The 22101-nt window shown below is 34.4% G+C and overlaps 2 protein-coding genes and 3 non-coding genes across 7 annotated transcripts; 3 read left to right on the forward strand and 2 right to left on the reverse strand.

Annotated features, from left to right (window-relative positions):
* The first annotated feature begins 797 nt into the window (after positions 1-797).
* On the forward strand, positions 798-870 carry TRNAV-UAC. The gene has a single exon. It is a non-coding gene; the product is annotated as a tRNA-Val (tRNA).
* Positions 871-2013: 1143 nt separating this feature from the next.
* TRNAV-UAC lies at positions 2014-2086 on the forward strand. Its single transcript has one exon. It is a non-coding gene; the product is annotated as a tRNA-Val (tRNA).
* Positions 2087-2172: 86 nt separating this feature from the next.
* On the reverse strand, positions 2173-2244 carry TRNAG-UCC. Its single transcript has one exon. It is a non-coding gene; the product is annotated as a tRNA-Gly (tRNA).
* Positions 2245-6620: 4376 nt separating this feature from the next.
* LOC116002084 (ubiquitin-conjugating enzyme E2 28) lies at positions 6621-10576 on the forward strand. 2 transcript variants are annotated; one of them, XM_031242096.1, is made up of 5 exons: positions 6621-6728; positions 6848-6931; positions 8279-8406; positions 9955-10059; positions 10237-10576. In XM_031242096.1, exons 2-5 carry the CDS (start codon positions 6862-6864, stop codon positions 10378-10380), a joined length of 447 nt encoding a protein of 148 aa, XP_031097956.1. In that variant the 5' UTR covers positions 6621-6728; positions 6848-6861; the 3' UTR covers positions 10381-10576. The 2 variants fall into 2 exon arrangements, with proteins under 2 accessions (XP_031097956.1, XP_031097958.1); XM_031242098.1 differs by having other exon boundaries at positions 6665-6728; positions 6844-6931.
* Positions 10577-11096: 520 nt separating this feature from the next.
* LOC116001972 (DIS3-like exonuclease 2) lies at positions 11097-16802 on the reverse strand. Of its 2 annotated transcripts, XM_031241957.1 has the most exons (8): positions 16298-16801; positions 15355-15665; positions 15200-15253; positions 15048-15116; positions 14668-14920; positions 12683-14592; positions 12061-12132; positions 11097-11928 (listed from the first exon to the last, which is right to left on the reverse strand). In XM_031241957.1, the coding sequence occupies exons 1-8, from the start codon at positions 16422-16424 to the stop codon at positions 11563-11565; spliced, it is 3162 nt and encodes a 1053-aa protein (XP_031097817.1). In that variant the 5' UTR covers positions 16425-16801; the 3' UTR covers positions 11097-11562. The 2 variants fall into 2 exon arrangements, with proteins under 2 accessions (XP_031097817.1, XP_031097816.1); XM_031241956.1 differs by having other exon boundaries at positions 12683-14920; positions 16298-16802.
* Positions 16803-22101: the final 5299 nt, after the last annotated feature.

Below are 22101 nucleotides of genomic sequence, written 5' to 3' on the forward strand. Positions count from 1 at the left end.
ACTAGTTTTTCACGCGCATTGCGCGAATGACATAATGCTTAATGTTTATTATTAAATATAAGTATTTTAAAGTATATCAATGCAAGATTATATAGGAGATGTTCATGCATATGTAATTGAATTTTAAATTTGTTTATTTAAATCGGTAATTCAAAATTTATTTATGCAAGATAATATATGATATACTGATTATAATTGTCACTGAAATAAATGTTTGCAATTCTGTAAAAATGCTAATCTAAATACTTAGTCTACAGATGATAGTATAAAGTGGAGTGAGTGTAGTGGTGGTAACTGGCCCCATCACTCCACAGACCACTTTGGATTGGCCCATAATTACTAATCATTTATAATACAAATCAGGACTATATTGGAAAAATGTAATGGTTAATATTTATGATTAAAAATTTATATATGGAAAAAATTATAATACTTATGAAAAGTTCGATCTATCTCACGAATAACGGAATAAAGATGCATAAGATGGTAAGAGATTTTGTCATTTATTTTAATATTTTTTTTGAAATGAAGAGATTTTGTTTAAACGAAGATAAGTATATATTTCAATTTTCACATATATAGCCATTTCGAGAGTAATTGACAAAATCTTACAGAAAATTTTGAAAAATTAACTGAAATAACGCCACTTGTTTTTTTTTTTTTTTTTTGAATACGAAATAACGCCACTGTTAAACAAAAGTAATGCTCACTCAAATACAAGTATCGAGAAAGAAAGACAAAATAATACTGTGATAATAAACGCCATTGTAAAATCTGGTACGGCTTTTAAATATTGTGTTGTTGTGGTGTAGTGGTTATCACGTCAGTCTTACACACTGAAGGTCCCTAGTTTGATCTTGGGCAGCAACATTTATAATTCTATTTGACTTGATAAGTGGGGGTAGGGGTATAAACCAAACGGCTACTTAATTTAGAGAAACCGAGCGGTTCGGTAAAAATCGTTTGTTTTTTTTAATAAATAATTGAAACTGGAATTTCAAAATTTCAATTGGAATTCAAATTCCACTTTGAAGTTTACTAGAATTCGTTCCACTTTGAACCAACCGTTCGTTTTTTTTTTTTAATAAATAATTGAAACTGGAATTTCAAAATTTCAATTGGAATTCAAATTCCACTTTGAAGTTTACTAGAATTCGTTCCACTTTGAACCGATCAGTACTTTATTTAGAGAAACTGAACAATTCGGTAAAAACCGTTCGTTTTTTTAAATATATATACGGAGTAATAAATAATTGAAGCTGGAATTTCAAATTTTCAATTGGAATTCAAATTCCACTTTGAAGTTTACTTGATATTGTTCCACTTTGAAGTTTACTAGAATTCGTTCCAGTTTAAATGGAATGGAATTCTAGTTTAACTGGAATGTCCATTCTAGTTTAAACTGAAGCGAATTTCAGTTTCTTCTGTTACAAGGCCATGCGTTTGAAATATTTTTATGAATATTTCAAAACTATTGTTTAATAATTATCGTTTTTCAAATATTAACTGTGTAGATGTATGATTCTTCATCTTGTTATCAACAAAACACTCTAAATGACACTTTGGATTTTTCATCTTGTTATCAACAAGATATTTCTTTACAATTTGGATTGCTATATTATTTTTGTGTTTGAATTGTTTTGTTCTTATGTAATATTTATATTTTAGACTTTGGATCATGCGAATATGTATTGTTTGGTAGTGTGTCGTTTGAAAAATTAGTAAATGTTAAAAATTGAACATCATAAACTGATCCGAAATAATTCCGAATCGAAACCGAACTTTATTGTAAAACTAAATGGTATCATTTTTTGTACTACAAAAATACCGAAACTGAAAAAACCGAACCGAATTTCAAAGTGTAAACCCTAAGTGGGGGTCCATTTCATTTTCTTTTACTCCGTAAAAAAAGTCAGGGGAAACACAAAAGTAATGCTCACTCAAATACAAGTATCGAAAAAGAAAGACATATAATACTGTCATAACATATTTGATACGGCTATTGAACATTGTGTTGCTGTGGTGTAGTGGTTATCACGTCAGTCTTACACACTGAAGGTCCCCAGTTCGATCCTGGGCAGCAACATTTTATAATTCTATTTGAGTTGATAAGTGGGGGTCTATTTCATTTTCTTTTACTCCGTAAAAAATTCAGGGAAAACACAAAGAATCTGCGTTTGCCGGGAGTCGAACCCGGGTCTATTGCTTGGAAGGCAATTATCCTAACCGTTGGACTACAAACGCTGAACTGTTGTTGAATTGATTCTAAATATATAACAACGTCATATACAAAAGATTGTAACAAAATATTTAGGCGTTTAATGTTTATTTATTTTTCCATATAATCTAATTACATCCATTTGATGGAACATAATATGGCATCTTCTTAACTATAATATAGCAAAATCACCAAAGACCTTGTGGTCAAGTGGCACCTAGTGTCCTGATTAATACTCTCACATGGATGATGGAAGTGAATTTAAACCTCAGTGAAGTTAATTGTTGACTCGTTGTGCTTCAGTAAGTTGAGAAAGTGAAAGTAGTTATGAACATATACTATATTGTAACAGAGTCAGTAGTACTCAAAAAAATAATATAGCAAAATCTTTTTTGATGAAAAGTTCCCGCCCAAAGAAAAGAGAAAAAGCAATCGTTTTGATTTAGGAAAAATATTTAATGAATGTTCTTAAATATGGAAATGGTTGGCCGAAATGGTTCATGTGGCTGAAATAATTAATAATCTGCAATTAAATATGATAATGTTTAATTAGCCGCTTTGTGTGTGAGTTTGGTATGACTAGAAGTGAAGTTGATCATTCTATTTTTTATCATCATTCTAATAAAAATGCATATACCTTGTAGTGTATGTGGTCTCAATTAAAAGAATATCTCTTCAGTCGGTTCCCGACCAAAGAGGTAAGCTAAAGTGTTTTCTCGGAATTGAAATGGCCCAGTCTAGTAGTGGTATAGTCATTTCTCAAAGAAAGTATGCCTTGAATATTTTAGAAGAAACTGGTATGTTGGATTGTAGACTTATGGATAATCCAATGGATCCGAATGTTAAATTTCTATTAGGACAAGGAGAGTCATTGCCTGACCGAGAATGACACAGGAGATTAAGTGGAAAATTAAATTATCTCACAATCACACAACTAGATATCTCTTTTGTAGTTAGTGTATTGAGTCAGTTTCTTGAGAACCCTTGTGATACTCATTGGGATGCTATTGTTCGGGTTCTAAGGTATATCAAGAAGCACCGGGGCAAAGTTTACTATATGAAGATAAAGAGCATGCTCAAGGTTGTTGGGTATTCTGATACAGATTGGGCCGTTGTCCGTTTGACATGCGCTCTATTTCGTGTTATTGTGTACTCATTAGTGGTAATCTTATGTCTTGGAAAAGTAAAAAGTAGGATGTGGTTGCCAAGTCTAATGCTGAAGACCCTTGCCAGTTGCCACATGTGAGCTCATGTGGTTGAAGCACCTATTTTAAGAGTTGCAATGTGGCAATGTTGCTCAAATGACACTGATATGTGACAACCAAGAAGCTCCGCACATCGCCTCAAATCCAGTTTATCATGAGAGGACCAAACACATCGAGGTTGATTGTCACTTCATCAGAGAGAAGATCGTGTTAGGCTGTAACTAAACTAGCTTTGTCAATTCTGCAGATCAGTTAGCTGATATCCTAACAAAGTCCTCCTAGAGTTAGGTATATTTGTAATAAGTTTGGAGCATATGATTTATACTCTCCAACTTGAGGGGAGTGTTGAAACCCTAGGCTCTTTTAAGAATGGGTCTATTAGGTTAATAGTTAATTCTTATATAAATAGTACATATCTATACAATTCTTTACAGTGAATACTGAATACAATAAATCCTTTTTATTCTTTCCAATCATCTATTCTACCACGATGCTTTTCTAAACCACTATCATCATTAATGCTCTCATCATACTCCCCATTGTTCCTGTCACAATCCTCTTTACTACCATGTAAATATGCTTCATCCTCACCAATAGCTTTCCTAATTGTCCAAACCTCTACTTCGGTAGGTATAACAATATAATTTTCCAAGCAAAAAGTTTCAAAATCATCTACTAACTCCACTAAACCTATGCTAGTCATTGTAAAAAAAAAAAAAACTAATGGGATCATCCTTACTATATCCTAATTCTTGGTACTTTTCTTGCAAGGTAATGAATCCTCATTCATCTACCTCCATATTTTGAAATATGTCTACTTTCTCTGCAACATATTTTGGGCACAAGCTTTGTTCTATCTGACCTCCATGCCTTATTTTTAATATGAAATAATAAGAACCTAGTTACAATACAATAACATAAAATATTAATTTACTTATGCTAACCAACAATCATAGTAGAAAGTCTATTTCAAATTAATAGTACAAATATTCATTAGAATAATGCTCAACAAAGTTAGAATTCACATTGTATAATAATATTAATTACTAGACCTCATATGCTATACAAATATGCATTACTAGACCTCTTATGTGACTATAGCAAAGCACATTATCAAACACTACAACAAAGTACATATGTTACCACTAACAGAGCATGTGACTACAACAAAGCAAATTATTAAACAAAATTAAAAGCACATGACCCCCATTTGATAAGCAAACAACAGAACAAATGCTAAGTGATCCCCATATGTTGTATATTGCATATGGCATACAAATGCACAAGCAAAACAGTTCCTATTTCATACGCCAATTACAACACACATTAAATAAATAAAGAAATAGAGAAATTTGTAGGCAAATGGGGAAATGGTCCCCATTCAAAATAGAATACAATATATTACATCTTCACACTTTGAGCACTGTAGGAAAATATAAATACATGTTATGCTTCTACCATTAGTTGCAACGATATCCATGAGTCTCTTCTAGTTGTAGTGATTTCAAATGCTTCGAAATTCACGGTTAGGGTTGTTAGTAAATAAAGGTTTCCATAGTTGCAATTGTTTATTTTGCCCAAATATTTGGACATTTTGATAAATGAATTCGATATGGTGAAAGAACAAGCGTGAAATGTAATGAAATTACTTCTTTACCCTTACCCTCATCGTAGGCTTGAATTGATGCCTAAAGTTGCTCGAGGACCAAAATGGGTAAAAAATAATTGATAGTTAAAGGATGTAATTAACCAAATCAAAATAACTAAGGGTGTGTTTAGAAATTAGGAAAATGACTTATAGGAAATGAGTCATTTTTCATAAAACATTTTCATTTCTCGTGTTTAGTTGCATTCCAGAAAATTATCTTTGTGTGTTTGGTTCATTTTCTGGAAAACAAGTAGAATTGTATAATTAAAATTTTAATTGTTGTTAACTAAAAAATTGTTGACAACAGCTATGTTTTGCCCAACTATTTTTTTTCCAAATAACAAACATAATATTAATAAAAAAAGTATTGATTTTCGACGGAAACCAATATGGTTTTGATAGAAACCAGTACAAATTAGATTGATTTTGTCGAAAACAAGTCTAGTTTTTACTTGTTTCCGACGGTCTGGTTTGTGCTAGTTTCCATCGAAAACCAGTCTGATTTCGTCAAAAATCAGTCAAGATAGAAAGTGGAGGATGGTAGAAGAAGGGCAAGGAAGCATTCTCGAAAGAAGCCAGGAAGAAGAAGAAGTTGAATCCAGAAAATGACTTCCCTAAAAAGAAAAGGGAAGTCATTTTCCAGAAAAATCAAGCTATTTTTCCTTTGATCGGAAATCATTTTCCATTGACTCCAATTTCCACCACTTTTCAAACATAGAAAATTTAAAAATTTTGAGTTTCCAAACGCATCCTAAAATCAAAATGGTGAAATTTTGTGCTCAGATGACATGTAGTGATTCTCTCATATGGAAGGTCATGATATCGAGTCTCAGTGGAGGCGATGACATTAACTCTTGCGCTTCAACAAATTGAGAAAGTATAGATGAACAGATACTACAATGTAATAGAGTCAGTTGTATTAAAAAACATAGTCGAGCGACTATTTTGGTAGTTTCGTAATGAATTAATATCACTTTTGATCCCCCGACTTTTGAGTTTTATTAATTTTGGTGCACAACTTTAAATTTTTTTTCAATTTTAGTGTCTAACTTTGTTATTTTTATCAGTTTTGATATTTCCGACCAAATTGACAGTGAAATGTTGCCGGATTTTATATTCTAAGGGCAAAATCATTATCATCAAAGAAAGATCTTCAATATCTAAACAAAATCACTGTAAAATCATATTTATAAGTGTTTGATTGGTGCAAATAATGGGTAAGACAGACAGAATCTAGACATAGATCTATAAGATTTATAGCATCAACGATTGACAAACCCTTCTTTTTCTCTTAAAATGATTTTTATTTTGTTTAGATATTAAAGATCTTTCTTTGGGATGATGAGTAATGAGTTTGCCCTTAAAATACAAAATTCGACAACATTTTGCTGTCAATTTGATTGGAAAGACTAAAATTGATAAAAATAACAAAATTAAGCACTAAAATTGAAAATTTTAAAGTTGTGTACCAAAATTGATAAAACTCGAAAGTAAAGGAACCAAAAGTAATATTAATTCTTTCTTAGTAAATTTAGAGTAAAGTAACAATAAAAATGTTCCTTTTTGTTGGCTATATACATTCATTTGTCTGAACTGTAGACCTCCCCGCAGTCTCGCTGCTCAGAATCTCTCGTTTCGCAGTGGGAGGATCTCTCAGGTAAGACCCGAACCCTCACCGCCCCGACAAAAACAACCTATCCTCTCTCTGTCTATCTATGTATATATGTGTGCATATTTGTTGGTCGTGGAGCTGATCTAGTTTTTCTGGAAAGCTAGGGTTTTGGTTCGACATGGCCTCGAAGCGAATTCTGAAAGAGCTCAAGGATCTCCAGAAAGATCCTCCTACCTCTTGCAGTGCTGGTATGTGTGATTCCAATTAATTGATTGTCTCTTTGTGACAAATTTAATCTTTAATCTTTTTTTTTTTCTGAGTTCTCAACTTCATTTGCGTAATTTACTGCAATATATTTTGATGCCACTATCTGAACTGTTGGTGAGTGTAAAATCAGAGCTTTCATTCTGAGGTGTAATTTAGCCTTGGTACTGTCTGTTTATTAAAAAAAAAGAAGGTAATTGTTCCCTGTACTTGCAAGTTGGGCTTGGTGTAGTGAAGCTTGAAGTTCTAACCCATTAACCTGAGATTGCATTCAGATCCTAAGGGCTGGGGCCTTGGTGTGACCTTTTTTCTCTTTGCAGTTGTCTTCTCCTCGGACTACCTCCGTAATGATCTGATTTGTAAAAGAAATAATAGAAAGTTGGATGATAAATGCTTCTGAAAACTGCTCAAAGGAGAAGTCTAATTCCAATTGCTATTGATCTTTGATCTATCACCAAACTGATTTTCAGTTTATGCAATTGGGCTATAGAAAAGTTCCATTCCTAGGTCTTCTCTAGTGATTGGATTTTATCATTCATAAGTTTTCTTAATTCTATAGGTTATATCATTGAGTCGTTTGTTTACTTTCTAGTTTACATCTGTATGTAGGAGTGTAGGACTCCTAATGCTTCTGAAATTAAAGGGCATATAGAACTATAGAAGTGTGAAAAAACAAAGAGAAAGGGAACTGGATGATAATGCTTGTTAATGAATTATGGTTATATCATTGAGTCGTTTGTTTACTTTCTAGTTTACATCTGTATGTAGGAGTGTAGGACTCCTAATGCTTCTGAAATTAAAGGCATATAGAACTATAGAAATGTGAAAAAACAAAGAGAAAGGGAACTGGATGATAATGCTTGTTAATGAATTATGCTACTTATATTTTTGCTTAAGTATATTCTCAAGATTCTGGCTTTCACTTTCTGTTTTTAAACTTGATGTAATGGATGCACAGTTGACTTCTTTCAAGAGTACCACTAGCAAAGACCATCTTGGGCCTGAGTGTTGTAAAAATTTCTGAATTTGTGCTTTGTATTTTTTTAATACTCAGACTTTCAGTAATATTATATGTTAATGTACACAAAGAAATCAATTTTTACATAGCACTAAAAAGTAAAAACACATGCAAACTTGTGAACATACCTACCCTGCAGAAATCTCACTTGACACTTGAAGGGAACACCCACTGCCCTCATAAAGTGTTGACATATCATCCTAGGAGCACAGATCTGTCACTTATATTTTTTTGGATGCATTTGCTTGAAACTTTGTATGGTCTTCATTCCAAAACATATACTTCATTTTTTTGCTCCTGATGTAAACATTAGGCCCAGTTGCTGAAGATATGTTTCACTGGCAAGCAACAATAATGGGTCCACCTGACAGTCCTTATTCAGGCGGAGTATTTCTTGTTACCATTCATTTCCCACCTGATTATCCATTCAAGCCACCTAAGGTAACCCATCATCAATAGCTTTAATGCAGTCATGGTTATTGCATGAGGTGATTACTGATACATGTGCATAAGTTTGTTTCCTAATGTTTTGATATTTCTACATTTGTGATGCCCAAAAATGCTACATTATAACCATATTCTTTACAGTTTACATCTTTCCTTTCCAAGTTGGATGCCAATGCTAAGATAAACCTTTTTCCATATAAAAGTAGATTCTCATTTCCTTGGCATTGGTTAGCTGGGACATGCTTGGATTAAACTCTGGATGCTAATTACTCAAAGGATTATACAACTGCTTTACCATGAGCGGTTAGAGATTGTTAGATCTTTCTATTTCATTCATTTCTCTCAATTGGTGATTGAACCAGTTGACTGTAAGTAGTCTGTAGTATACTAAACTTTTACTGAGTGATGCCTCTAAGTGGTTGCAGTCAATTGAGAAGGTATGAGTTCAACGATTACGGGACAGTTCTGAAGATTGATTATTACCTTTAGGCTATTACCAGTATAAGTGGTTCTTGTGAACATCTTGAAGCTAGGAAATGTGCTCACTGCTCAGAGAGTGGATGCTTAGGTTATACTCAATTGCAATCTGCATAAAAGGAAAACAGAATGTTTCCCATTATTTTCAAGGCACATACCTAGAAGCACAACACCTATGATCATTGTTGTAAAACCTGGCTTAGGTACTAGGTGCCTCTATGCCGGAACAAAATAGGCGATGATTGCCATTTTAGTTGGCCGGGACTGTGTACTTGGGCCCTTTTTTAAGGGTCGCTTCGCTCAAAATGATGTAGTTCTGAGCGAAACAACCTTAAAATCGTTTGGACATGGCTGCATAGTAGCGAATTGAAAATCACAAAACCAAATTGCAAAATCAAACCTACTAGCCATTTTCCCCTCACCACTTCCACTGGCCAACCTATCGAGACGCTGGCAATGCCATCAACAGCAAATCACTGCTCACCAGTTGCTGCTCATCTATCGCCGTTTGCACATTACCTCTTGATATTGCCACCGCAGTTCACTGCTTGGCAGTTCGGCTTTTATTTTGGAATATTAAAATGTTACGTTTAAAGTTAAAATCCTATGGCTATAAATGGCATTGGGCCTATTTGGCAATTTGGCTTTTACTTTGGCAATTGGACCTTTTTTTAAAAAGGTACTTAGGTGCCTAGGCACCCATCAACTGCCCAATGGGTGCCTAGTGGTTTTCACAACATTGCCTATGGTTTACTCAGTATTGAACTTTGACCCTTGATAACACAATTATTCTCTCTTTTGGGTAAAATTATTAGACTCCTGGAGTCCTGGTGTACCCATGTTGGATGTTAGCATTCTGAGTCTTAGTTTAAGAGGAAAAAAAAACTGTTCATTATGTCTTCTTACCTTCCAGCTTTCCTTTTTACGCATTCTGGCACTTAATTATTGTTCTGCAACATTTTACTTGTTTACTTCTTTATATGTTTCTTTTGAATAGATTTCTAATTTTTTTTTTTCTGGCCTTTTTTGCTTTATGCCTTCTGTGATATTTGGTGAATATTGCAGGTTGCTTTTAGGACAAAGGTTTTTCACCCAAATATCAACAGCAATGGGAGCATCTGTCTTGACATTTTGAAGGAACAGTGGAGTCCAGCACTTACAATCTCCAAGGTTTTTGATTATCCTACTAATATTACTTTCTATGAAAATTGATATATTGAAGGAAAAAAAAATCATGATGAAATTAATAGACTAAGCAGGTCAAAATATGAAGTGGGATATATTAATGCCAAACACAGGTTTAAAGATGGATTCAGTATGCTTATTTGCATCTTCTTTCCCTTTCAGGTGCTACTCTCTATTTGCTCTCTGTTAACAGACCCCAACCCCGATGATCCTCTGGTGCCAGAGATCGCTCACATGTACAAGACGGACAGAAGCAAGTATGAGACAACTGCCCGGAGCTGGACCCAGAAGTATGCCATGGGTTAGTTTCTAGCTTGTGAGAGAGGAGAGCTCCTTCCCCTCGTGACTTTGTTCACTATATACAACTTATGAAAATGAAGTGTATGTGTTCCATATAGATAATTGAACATGAGGGGAAAGGTTGAATCTGCCCCTATTGAAAACTCTGCTTTAAGTTTGTAATGCAAATTCTGTTTTTTCAACTTGACTCGGTATTTTTTTACTAAAACCTCACCGAACGATTAAAATCAATTATCATTTTTTACAAGAAAGGTCATGTTCTTATTTCATCTTGCCCTTATATATATCAATTGTTATACAGTAAACTATTGGTCATCAAATGAAACTGTAATAAAATTCAAATGATATTTTAATGTTGACTTATTCAATAATGTATATTGCTAAATAAAATTGTAGTATAATTAATATGATAATTTAATGTTAATATACCTGGTCCCTATTGTTGTTTTTCTACTATTCCTTCTTGTATTGCTCATTTGATTTAATGAAAGTTCGTATTTCCTTTTCAAAAAAAAAAAAAAAAAATATCTCAACATCATTATTACTATAATTAAATTAGTGTTTATAGAAAACAACCGGTCAATTTACTTAATTACACAACTTCGGAGTGTTAAAGGGGGTTAAAAATCAAATATATTTTCATATGATCTATTTAACCCTCATTCCTCCTACACAGTATGAAACAGATTGCATTAAATTAGGAAGTAGAAAACACATCCCACATGCAGAAAAAGAAAGATTATTGAGGATGTTTGTGTGCATTATTTAACAACTCAGCAACATAAAACACAAGGTGGGGTAAGATTAAATGAAACATCTTACTCTAGTAATTATAAAAGGTTTAAGAGGACTGAGGAGGACACCCCCAAATTTTAAAAACCATTTGGGTGGTAGTCAGTCCATTAAAAACGCAAAAATAATGAACATTATGCAGGCAGCAGCCATGGCAGGGTAGGTATGGAAGTGGTCTTCCAACAAAAACGAGGACCAATTTCCAATGGTGGCTTATCATTAAAACACCCAACAAACCACCAACACCTTTTCCTTATCCATCAGGTGCACATTATAATACCAACATTCACCTTACTACTTCCCTCCCATGGATTCACAACACATACCTAGTAGTAGTTTACACATTCCACTCAACCGGGTCCTTATTATGTACGATGGATTTTCCATCCCCCATCTTCACCTGAAATATGAGCTGATATACAACCTTGCCCCTATATCAATGGGCCCGTCCTCTCCACCAACCGCATGAAGAACAACAGGAATTGTTGAAAGCAGTTGTATGGTGAGAGGGAAAACAGCAGGTTCAAGGGTCCTACACTTTCCTGGATCATCATCTAATTTGCTGTTGTCTTCTTCATCATCCAAATTCAAGTCACATGGACTAACTATGAATGCAACATCTTCAAGGGTCCTACACTTTCCTGGGCTACCCCTCCGGTTTAAGTGCTTACTTGTACACATACTCAACACCAGGGCGGATGAAGTATCAAGCCATTCAACTGTGAGATCATCAACTTCATCATAATAGATTCGCCGTTCAATCTGAAAATGTTTGAAACCAGACACAACATTTCATCTTCACATAGAATGAATAATTGGTAACCACACAGTGGAACTGTAGGGATTGCTCAATTATAGAGGAAAAAAAAAAAGATTTTAAGGAAGAAAACTTACTGCAAGCCTATTTATATATATTGACATGAACCTGGGCCCCAAACCAAGAACTCTGGCTTCCGAGAAAAATAACTACATAAAAACAGAGTAAACAATCAAAGCAGGGCAGATACAAGGGAAAATAGATAACCCAACTCCTTTCAAGTAGATTTCTACTCTACTTACAAATTGAACTTATTAAACTATAAAACATGGACAAGAGCAATAGAGAAGAGTATTAGATATGTTGAGAGTAACAGAAAGAAGATGAGATATATTTGAAGAATGCAAAGCTTTTTTGCTCTCCTGTATTGGACTTTATGGCACTTTGGAAACCAATATATCAATGTTAGAATAAAATTAAATTATGTTTTGAAGTGTTGTTATGTCCATAAGATACCTGTGCTACAAAATATCATTTAGTATATACATAGCATGATTTCCATCAAAAAGGATGCAGGATAGGTATAGTATCAAAATCAATAGCAGTATGGCATCCTGTTTGTGTGTATTCAAATGATGCATTAATAGTCTGAAGACTAAAGTAAGGAGACCTCAAGGGAAGAGAGCATGGTTGTACCCTCAACATTCATAAATATCTTGACCAATATTTTCCAATCAATCCAAAAAGGATTTAACATACCTCATTCCTTTTCAATAAAGCCCATGTGTAGAGTTTTTCAGTAGAATCCTTCACATGCCTGCTGGCCAGCTTCCTTCCATTGCAATGTGCAACAACATCTACAAGTGTTTCTGCGCTTGGAACCTTGTGCCTCAATGCTGCAGCAGACAGTAACTCCCTAGCTTCAGATGATTCTATATCATCCCCATCTACAGCTGTGCCAGTAAAGCACCTGCTGTTTGCAAGATTATCCCCATTTTGGAATGACTCTTTGCACTTAATATACATCTCCTCAGCTTCTATAGTCGCAGCCAATGTTCGATGTACTACAATATCAGGATATCGGCGTAATGGAGATGTGAAGTGTGTGTAAAGGGGAATAGCAAGAGCATAATGTCCCCATTCAGTATCATTTACATCTCCACTACAGAAGTACGTGGCTAACTGCATGGGTCTTGCAGCATAAGACATAAGGATGTCAAACAACACAGAATCATTCTTCAGTTCTTGCCTAATAAGCTCCAATGAATGGTGAAATTGGCCAGAGGAAGAAGAATCCAACTTCAAACCATGCTTTTTACAGAAGGACTCAAATTCCCTGAGTTTGCGTATGTTGGGCTCAGGATGATTACGCAATAGAGCACTAGAAGGATAAGCTCTACTTATTACTTCTGCTACTGTCCTGTTTGCAAGAAGCATAAACTCCTCAATCAACAAGTTTGAATCTTTCTGTTGATAGAACAGACTATCATAGGGAACCCCATCTTCATCAAATAGGAAAGCTATCTTAGGACTATTAAGTGACAGAGCACCATCACTAAACCTGTTCTTCTTCAAGGTCTTTGAGATTTCATAAAGGATTTTCACAGATTTGATTACATCAGACCAATCAAAATGGCCATATAACTGTGGCCATGATGACTTCTTTGCAACATCAGCAGTTGGAACATCAAATTTATCATTAATTATATCTTGAGCATGCTCATATGAAAGCTTGCAGCAAGATTGAATTATAGTGCGACCAATCCAGCGGTCAAGAACTTCCCCAGCAAGATTGATGTCCCAAAATATAGAAAAAGCTAGTCTGTCCACCCCAGGGTTAAGTGATCCAAGATTCTCAGAGAGCAACGGTGGCAGCATTGGCAATTTACTCTGCAGTAAATACACACTTGTTGATCGATTCTGGGCAATGGTATCTAAGGGTGTATCTGGCAGAACAAAGTATGAGGCATCGGCTATGTGGACACCAACTCTAAAAGTGCCATTAGGCAACTTCTCAACAGAAAGGGCATCATCAAGATCAGTAGCAGTAGCAGGGTCAATAGTAAAGACGCACAAATTTCTGATGTCGCGTCTTCTCTCAAACTCCTTTCTTGGAACCTCCCAAGAAATATTTGGAAGGCATGACAAGGTTTCTGGAGAAAATTCAGAAACATCAACAGCATTTTCAAACAAAATTGCAGCAATATGTGTCTCTATTTTTCCACCTCTTCCAAAAGCATAAATTATTTGAGCTTCTGGAATACAGCTTTCTTCACCCCAGTCAACAATTCTTGCACCTACAAGGTCTGTGCCAACAGTTGCATCACCAGCTAGAAGCCTTTTCTTGATAACATCTGGCAGGCTTTTTACAGGAACCATCATTTTTGAAAATCTTGGATCAGTTGGCGTTAACAGTAGATATTCATAATTTAAAACAGAAGATGAATGTTTGTTCTTTTTTGAGTCCTTTTTGTTGATTTCTCTATTCCGCATCCACTTCTTAATACTAAGAAAACCAACAATTTTGTCCCTGCGAGGAGAAGCTTCATGAATGGCCACAACCCTACCTGTTGGCCGTTTAGATGGAAACGAATCCACAGTTATGGATAGCTTCTCTGCTGCAGTCAGAAACTCTCCCTTCCCATTTACACAACCAGCTTCTATGGGATCTGGCATTGAGAAACAATGTCCATTAGCATTAACATTATTTATTTGTAATATCTTTTCAGGATAAAGACTTTCACCCTTATAATTGTCATTTTTGCAACAGCCTCCATTTTCTAAAGGGGGATCTTGATTCTGACTAGTGATGTACCCATAATCAGAATCAACCTTCATTTTCCCTTTGACATTCTCTATGAAAGTTTCAGAAGTCTCAGACTCCAAGATAACTTCATCTGCAGAAGCAGAATCTTCCACTGTCCCGCTAGAGAAGCCTTTCATTTTAATCCAAAGCGATGGAGGATCAACTTCAATTGCAACAATATCTCCTTCAACCTACAAAAACATTCAAATGGAATATGCACAAGACTGAACTGCTGAAATATGTAGTGCACAGTACCAAAGTGAAAACCAACATCAGGCAAACAAAGTGATCAATGAAAAAGGAGAAAAGTCCACTTACGGCTCTATTTTGAGCAGCAGTTCCACTGACAAGAACATCTGTTTGCACACCATCAATTTTGCAGTATGCCTAAGTAAAGGATATTATGTGACAATGTTATACATAACAGCCATAGGAAAAAAAAAAGTCACTGCTATATAATAATAATATACCTCAAGTCTATTGTGAGCATTTACACGAAATAAAGCTTTGAATACATCACCTCTCTGCATAAAAAAAGTACCATCAACTATTTTAAGTAAATAATTTATTTTCTGGTTTCCACATCTCAAAGTAAATAAATATCTAAGCACTTTGTAAAACCAACCTCTAGTGCTGTATCAACATCTTCAGTCAACCAGTGTCTAGTAAAACATTTCCTCTGAGCAAATGCATTATCCAGTGTGGACAACATTAGTTCTCCATTTGCATCATTGCAAAGACTGGGCTGTGGGCAAGAGCCTGAAAATACTCTTCCAGCAGCACTTGATGAAATCATCTCCTGTCCTACAAGGCCTTGGTACCCCTTTACTGTTTGTTCATTCAGATGCACAATTGGAAGTGAACTAAAAGCAACATCTGATGCTCTTGGAAATTGGTGTTCTCTAAGCTCTCCATTATTTGAAATGTTATCAACTCCTGAGAAATTCAATCCAATTCTTTAAACTGTTCTCCATTAATTGAAACACTGCTACTCTATATAATATGAGCAATCACAGTTTAACTAGACCTTTAGTCAAACTCAAAGCCCTGTTACCCCACGTGAACGGGGATACACTACCATATTGAAATGACATTAATCCATTCCAAGCAAAAGCATATACATATGCATCAAAAGCTTGGATTAAATTTTGAAGATAAATTGAATTTTTGTCATACTTCCCTAATTTAGTTTAGCCACCCACAAAGATCATATATCTACTGAAAACATTGAGCTAAACTAAAACTTATTATTTAATTTGCTCCATTTTGCTTGTCAGATCAACTCTTCATTGTTTGATCCAAGTTCTTAAAAGTTAAAACATTAAAATTCAACATTCTGTGTTTATTAGAACTTTCAATTTAGTTTTTAAATGCACAAAATTTATTTACCAGATTAAGATAAAAATTAAATGGAAACCGGGTTAAATAAACCCTCACTAACCGAACACTAAGCCGGTGTAGAAGTACAATAGCACAGGAAAAAGGGTTTTCTAATACAAAACCCCAATTAAGAACAATAACCTAGATTGGCATCCAAACACTTGGACAATATGGAAATAAGATGGCACCTGAAAGAAGAGGATAACTCTGCTTGCCACGCCTGGATCGACGCTTCTTCTTCTTATCCTTGTTATCGACAAAGACAGGTTCAACTGTCTGTGATTGACTGTGAATTGACTCAACCAGGACACCCATGTCTCAAGAACAAATCAGAAGAACTCAAGAACCGCAAAAGGGAAATAAAAATTTAAAAAAAAAAACAGTAAAGCAAAAACCCCAAGCAAGAAAAAACCCTATAAGCTTGCGATAGGGGAATCGAGCAGCTTCCGATTTATGAAAAAAATTAAACGGAAGAAACCCGATTTCGAGGGTTCTTAACAAAGAAGAAACGGTAATCCGAGAAACAGAGGGAAGAAATCAAGTATAGAGATTTATATATATAGATATACGGAGTATAAAATACGTGCTGTAAAGAGAGAGAGAGAACGCAAGTATTGTGACTTGTGAGAGAGGAGATTGGGTGAGTGAAAGAGACGTGATTATTGGTCGCCTTGGTCGGCGAAGACAAGGGCGCCGACTATTGATTCCACTGTCCCTTATTGCTACTGCCTTTACTTTCTTTGCAGTTTTTCTCTTCTTTTTAATCTTTTTAAAATTGTTACTTTTTCCTTTTGTGTGAGACATGCTTTCCTTAAGGGGGCGTTTGGTTGGATGCATGGAAAAGATTTTCCATGAAGTGGAGGAAAATGTGTTTTTCCGTTGTTTGGTTGGATGGAAAATGTTTTCCATTAGAACTTGAGTTCCCAAAAGTAAAGGAAAACAAATTCTTAGTTAGAATGTCTATTTTGTTTTCCATGGGGTTTGGGAAGAAAGATTGAGCAAGTAGACTATTTTACCCTCATCAATAATAATATAATGTATTATCACTATTAATTGTTAAGGACATATTAGTCTTTATATTCATAATTCCTTACCATTTCAAATCCAACCAAACAATAGAATTCATATTCCCAGTAATTTCTTTTCCACCAATTAACCAAACAATGGAATCTATTTTCTTAGTAATTCGTTTTCCATGGAATTTGAATTCCATTTCCTTCCAATATTTTCCAGCGAACCAAACGGGCTGCAAATTCTTTTGCTTAGGTTAAGATTTGGAAACTTGGGAATTTGGAAAAATGAAATCCTTTTGTACAATCCCTCCTATTCCTATTTTCACTTTTCCTCTTCACCTTGAATCTCAAAAAATGGATTTGGAGGAGTTAATACCTCCAATGGTCCTTCGAGTATCAGCGATATACCAACAGTGGTCCCTCGTCTTTTAAACGACCAGTAGACGTCCTCCAAGTTTTAAAAATTTACCACCCGTGGTCCTCTGTTAACTTTTCTATCAAAAGTGCGTTAAGTTGGAGGGCAAACTTGTCATTTCACCATTATTTTCTTTGTTCCTTCTACGTTGGTATATCGCTAATACCAAATGCATTCTCTGAACTTCGTTTCTATCTCTGTTAGCTCTCTCTTTATCTCTTCGTCAGGGATACTGTTACAGGAAGCAAGGTGGATGGAGGGCAAACTTTATTTTAATTAAAAATTTTAGTTTACAGTGGCATCCTGGCTCTAGCACATCTTGATACTTGCCAAAACGTTCCTTAATTGCAATAGTGGATTGATCAACTTGGACACAACAGAACAGATTTCCCATCTTCTCCGAGGAAAGAACTGAAACACACAAATGTTAATAGACATGTCTCAGATTCCAAGAGCCAAGTGCATCTCTCTTACAGTAACAATATAAATATGGAACCAAAAGAACTTTCAAACTCATGAATTGACTACAGAACCAAACCAATGATACCAAAATCATACAGATCCAAAATATACCAGTACTGATCATACAATCCTGTGAATATATATAACACTCTTTCTAAAACTCCACATAATGATAGCTAAATAGTTATGAATTTCCTCCAATAAAGTCTTTGTTTTTCCCACTAAATCACAAAATAGGCATATCAAGCATAGAGGATTTGATTTTTCTGTCAAATCCCTAAAACTACACACAGTTAAGTATTCACTTAAACAAGACAAAAAGATAGTCTGTATAAATTTATTTTTAAAAAATAAGCAAAAAAACAAAAAAAAAACAAAAGAAAAATCTTCATGAGATGCAGTAGAGCTATTAATTCAGTAGCGTGGTTTCAGAAACCCCAAGTCCCCAATTCAGTTTCACCCCACGATGCTATACCCCCAATCTATAACAGAAAAAGGTTGAATTTTGCATTAAAGAAAAAAAAGAGGAAGTTGCCAAGGTTAAACAAAAAAGCTAGGGTCTTGAAGCCCAAATCGAAATGATAATCACTTTCCATAATTCAGAATTTGAATCCATATGTAAACTATGGTGATAAAATTGGTGATAAGAAACCAAATGATAACCCTCCTATCCACCCCCATTCTTTAGCCAAGTTTGCTAGGCAGCAAGGAACTAGAAACAAGCTTTATATGCATAATATCGTGGATAATATCCCTATGTGACCTCTCTTTCCCCCCGGAAGTGATGGTGCGAGAGAGGGTGGCACAGAGGCGAGCGACGTTGAGTGGGGTGGTGAGTATGGTGACGGCTAATCCACGGCAACGAACAAGCAGCTTGGCAATGTCCACCCTTAAGATTCTCCACGACTACTCCACAGCAACGAACAATACAAAGTGAAGCTGTTGTTGCTACTTAGATTCGAACGCCATTATTTATTATTATTGTTCTTCTTTAGTCTTTGAAGAATCTTCAGTCACCTAAGAACTGATTTTGACTAATCAATGTTTTCACTTGATAAAATGACAAGTTTGCCCTCCAACTTAACGCACTTTTGACAGAAAAGTTAATGAAGGACCACCGGTGGTAACTTTTTAAAACTTAAAGGACATCTACTGGTCGTTTAAAAGACAAGGGACCACTGCTGGTATATCGCTAATACTCGGAGGACCATTGGAGGTATTAACTCGGATTTGGAGTGTTTGAAGGAAAACAAAATGTTTTATGCAAGTATAGATTCTTGATTGCATGTTAACTACATGCCAATCTAATTTAATGGTACATGTAACTCATTATGTTTAATCATGCATTATTTATTAATTTAATAATTTTCACTTTAGGTGGCTAAATTTGTTAGTTTTAACGAGAAATAATTCTAATTATGGGCCTAACTATCCGGGGGACGGGGATGTTGATGGAGAATTTTTTTAATTCTTCACCAAGGACGGGGACGAGGTCGGGGTAGCGAGGATGGGGACGTGGAATATATGTGTGTGTTTTTATTATTTGAAATTGTATTTTTAATATTGATTATTATTAACTGCGAAGTATTTCTTTGTAATTATAACAATATTAATAACAAAATAAAAAAATAATAGTTAAAATAATTAATAATAGAGTTAATTCCAGAAATTGTCTTTCAACTATGAACTTTTACCAATTTTTATCATTGATTTTTAATTTGACCAAAATTATTTTCTTGACTATTGATTTTGTTTCAATTTCGGTCCTTCAGTTGAATCTCAGTTAGGTAGGTGTTAAATCTGATGGCAAGAATGTAAAATCAACTCTTTTGCCATTTTCTTCCTCATTTTTTTCCATAGTTGTTTCTTATCAGATAAAAAAAAAAACTAATTATGCTATCCACATGTTCCGCCTCGTTGCCAAGCCTTCCATTGATGAATAGATATGCTAAACTGCTTATGTGAAATGTTGGGGAAATGCAAGCCATTGGACCATTTATGTGGTTCTCATTATCTTTGTGATTTAGTCTTGATCACAAGTTGGTATAAGTGGCCAAGATTTGTTAGGTGGTATGTGGTATAATCATTTGACATCTACTATTTAAATGAGATATTCTTAAGTTCATACATACAGACAAACATTGTCTGATGTTTCCTTTGCCCTCTTTCCTAATATAAGAATAGTGTGTATGTTCCAATCCATGCTCCGGGTGCACGGAGATGGGGATTGCTATGTTAACCTTCGGGGGCGACGTCGTTGTTGTGAGCTAGCACCAGTTGCAGCGAATTCTCTTCTACGGTAGTGGTTATACCACGACATGGCATTTCATATTTTTCATATTATCAACCTAACGACAAAAGGAGAAATTTTGAATGCGTGCCAACTATTTGTTGTTACAAAAGCTAATCTGCTTATAATAGTGAACGACAAAAGGAGAAATTTTGGAAGCGTGCCAACTATTTGTTGTTACAAAAGCTAAGTATAATGTACATATTCATTTAAGAGTATTAAATAATGCAAGCTAAGTATAATGTACTTATTCATTTAAGAGTATTAAATAATGCATGTAGATTTTTCCATACAAGAGGGGGTTTAATTTAAACTCATAATCTCTCTTAAGGGACAAGAGTGCACGGTCACTCACGCCAACTAAGTTGGTTTATACATGTTTAAACTTTAGTTGCATATAAATATTACATGCGTGGGTAATCACCATATCAATGTGAATAGTAAGAACATATATTTTAGCACGAAAACATCCAACATAATCAAATATCAATACAGATAAAAAATCAAATATATAGTTTGATCACTATGAGAATTATGAGGGTCATATGACTAGTGTTGGTAATCAAATTAATAAGTTCTTTAGACATAATTGTCTATTTATTGTGGGGGTTATGTATGATATGTCTATTAAATCATACATTATATTTATTTATGATTGGTAATTAATAAAAATGAATGACCAAAATTTGTCAAAAATCCTTATTTTTTTTTCAAAACATCAATGTATTATTTATTTGAAGACATTGTACATATTGCAAACATGAGTTAAAATCACATTGATTGACATGAATTTTGACAGACATAGGTATTGCTCAAATATTGTACTGAATGAATATGAGATACATATATAATTATATATTATTGTCACATGTTTTTAAAGACTTGCATCATGTACCAAAATTATTTGTATAACTAAAGATAATAAGCATATATCAAAGGCTTTAATTGCGATTTGTTAGTAGCATGGAAGAGTCATCATTCTTGAATACTCTGGCTAGGAATATGATTTTTAAATAAACCTCGGTTTCACCATTCGACTTGGGAATTTTTAAGAAGTAGAGTTTTGATAATGCAGGCCAGTTGAAGCGACATTTGATCCTCATCTAAAATGAGTTAGACTTTCACACATGCTGTTAAAATTTTAAGCTTTGCAAATATACACTGCTTAAGTGTTGTAATTATAACATGATTTAAAATACCATTTTATAAATAAGTGGGGACTATTTGTTCTTTTGATAATAAATATGAAATTTGTATTGGTTTGCATTATATCAATACTATATATGGGTTATGAAATTTCTCAAGTGAAGAAAAAATGGTGAAGCTGAAATAACTTTGAATGTTAAAGTTATACATGTTGAATTCACCTTGTTGAAATTTATGTGGATAAATTGTTCTCTAATAAATTCAGTTTGAATATATTATTTGGATATGAGATTTATTTCTCTCAAGAACATTATGTGAAATTTGTGATTATGTTGTTAAACTTGAGGTATCATGCAAACAATATTATCTCTTTGACTTATTGGCAATGAGCATTTATACATATGATTTAAAATGTTGATTGAGTCATCTTGGAAGACCTATGATTCTTATTTAAAGGGTAATTATGGTGGTTTGAGGTAATCAAGTTTAATTTGTTGAAATATATTCAGCTATTGAGTATGTATTAATAAGTGCGAGCTACTATAAAGTTTCACAAAGCAAATTTGCAAAACTCAATCTACAAAGGAGTTAATGTTGGAAGGTGACGTGTAGAAGAGATCCTGATGAACAGTGTTAGATAGTTACCAGTTTAAATGACATACATGC

The sequence above is a fragment of the Ipomoea triloba genome, chromosome 13 (assembly GCF_003576645.1).
Source record: "Ipomoea triloba cultivar NCNSP0323 chromosome 13, ASM357664v1".
Classification (NCBI taxonomy): Eukaryota; Viridiplantae; Streptophyta; class Magnoliopsida; order Solanales; family Convolvulaceae; genus Ipomoea; species Ipomoea triloba.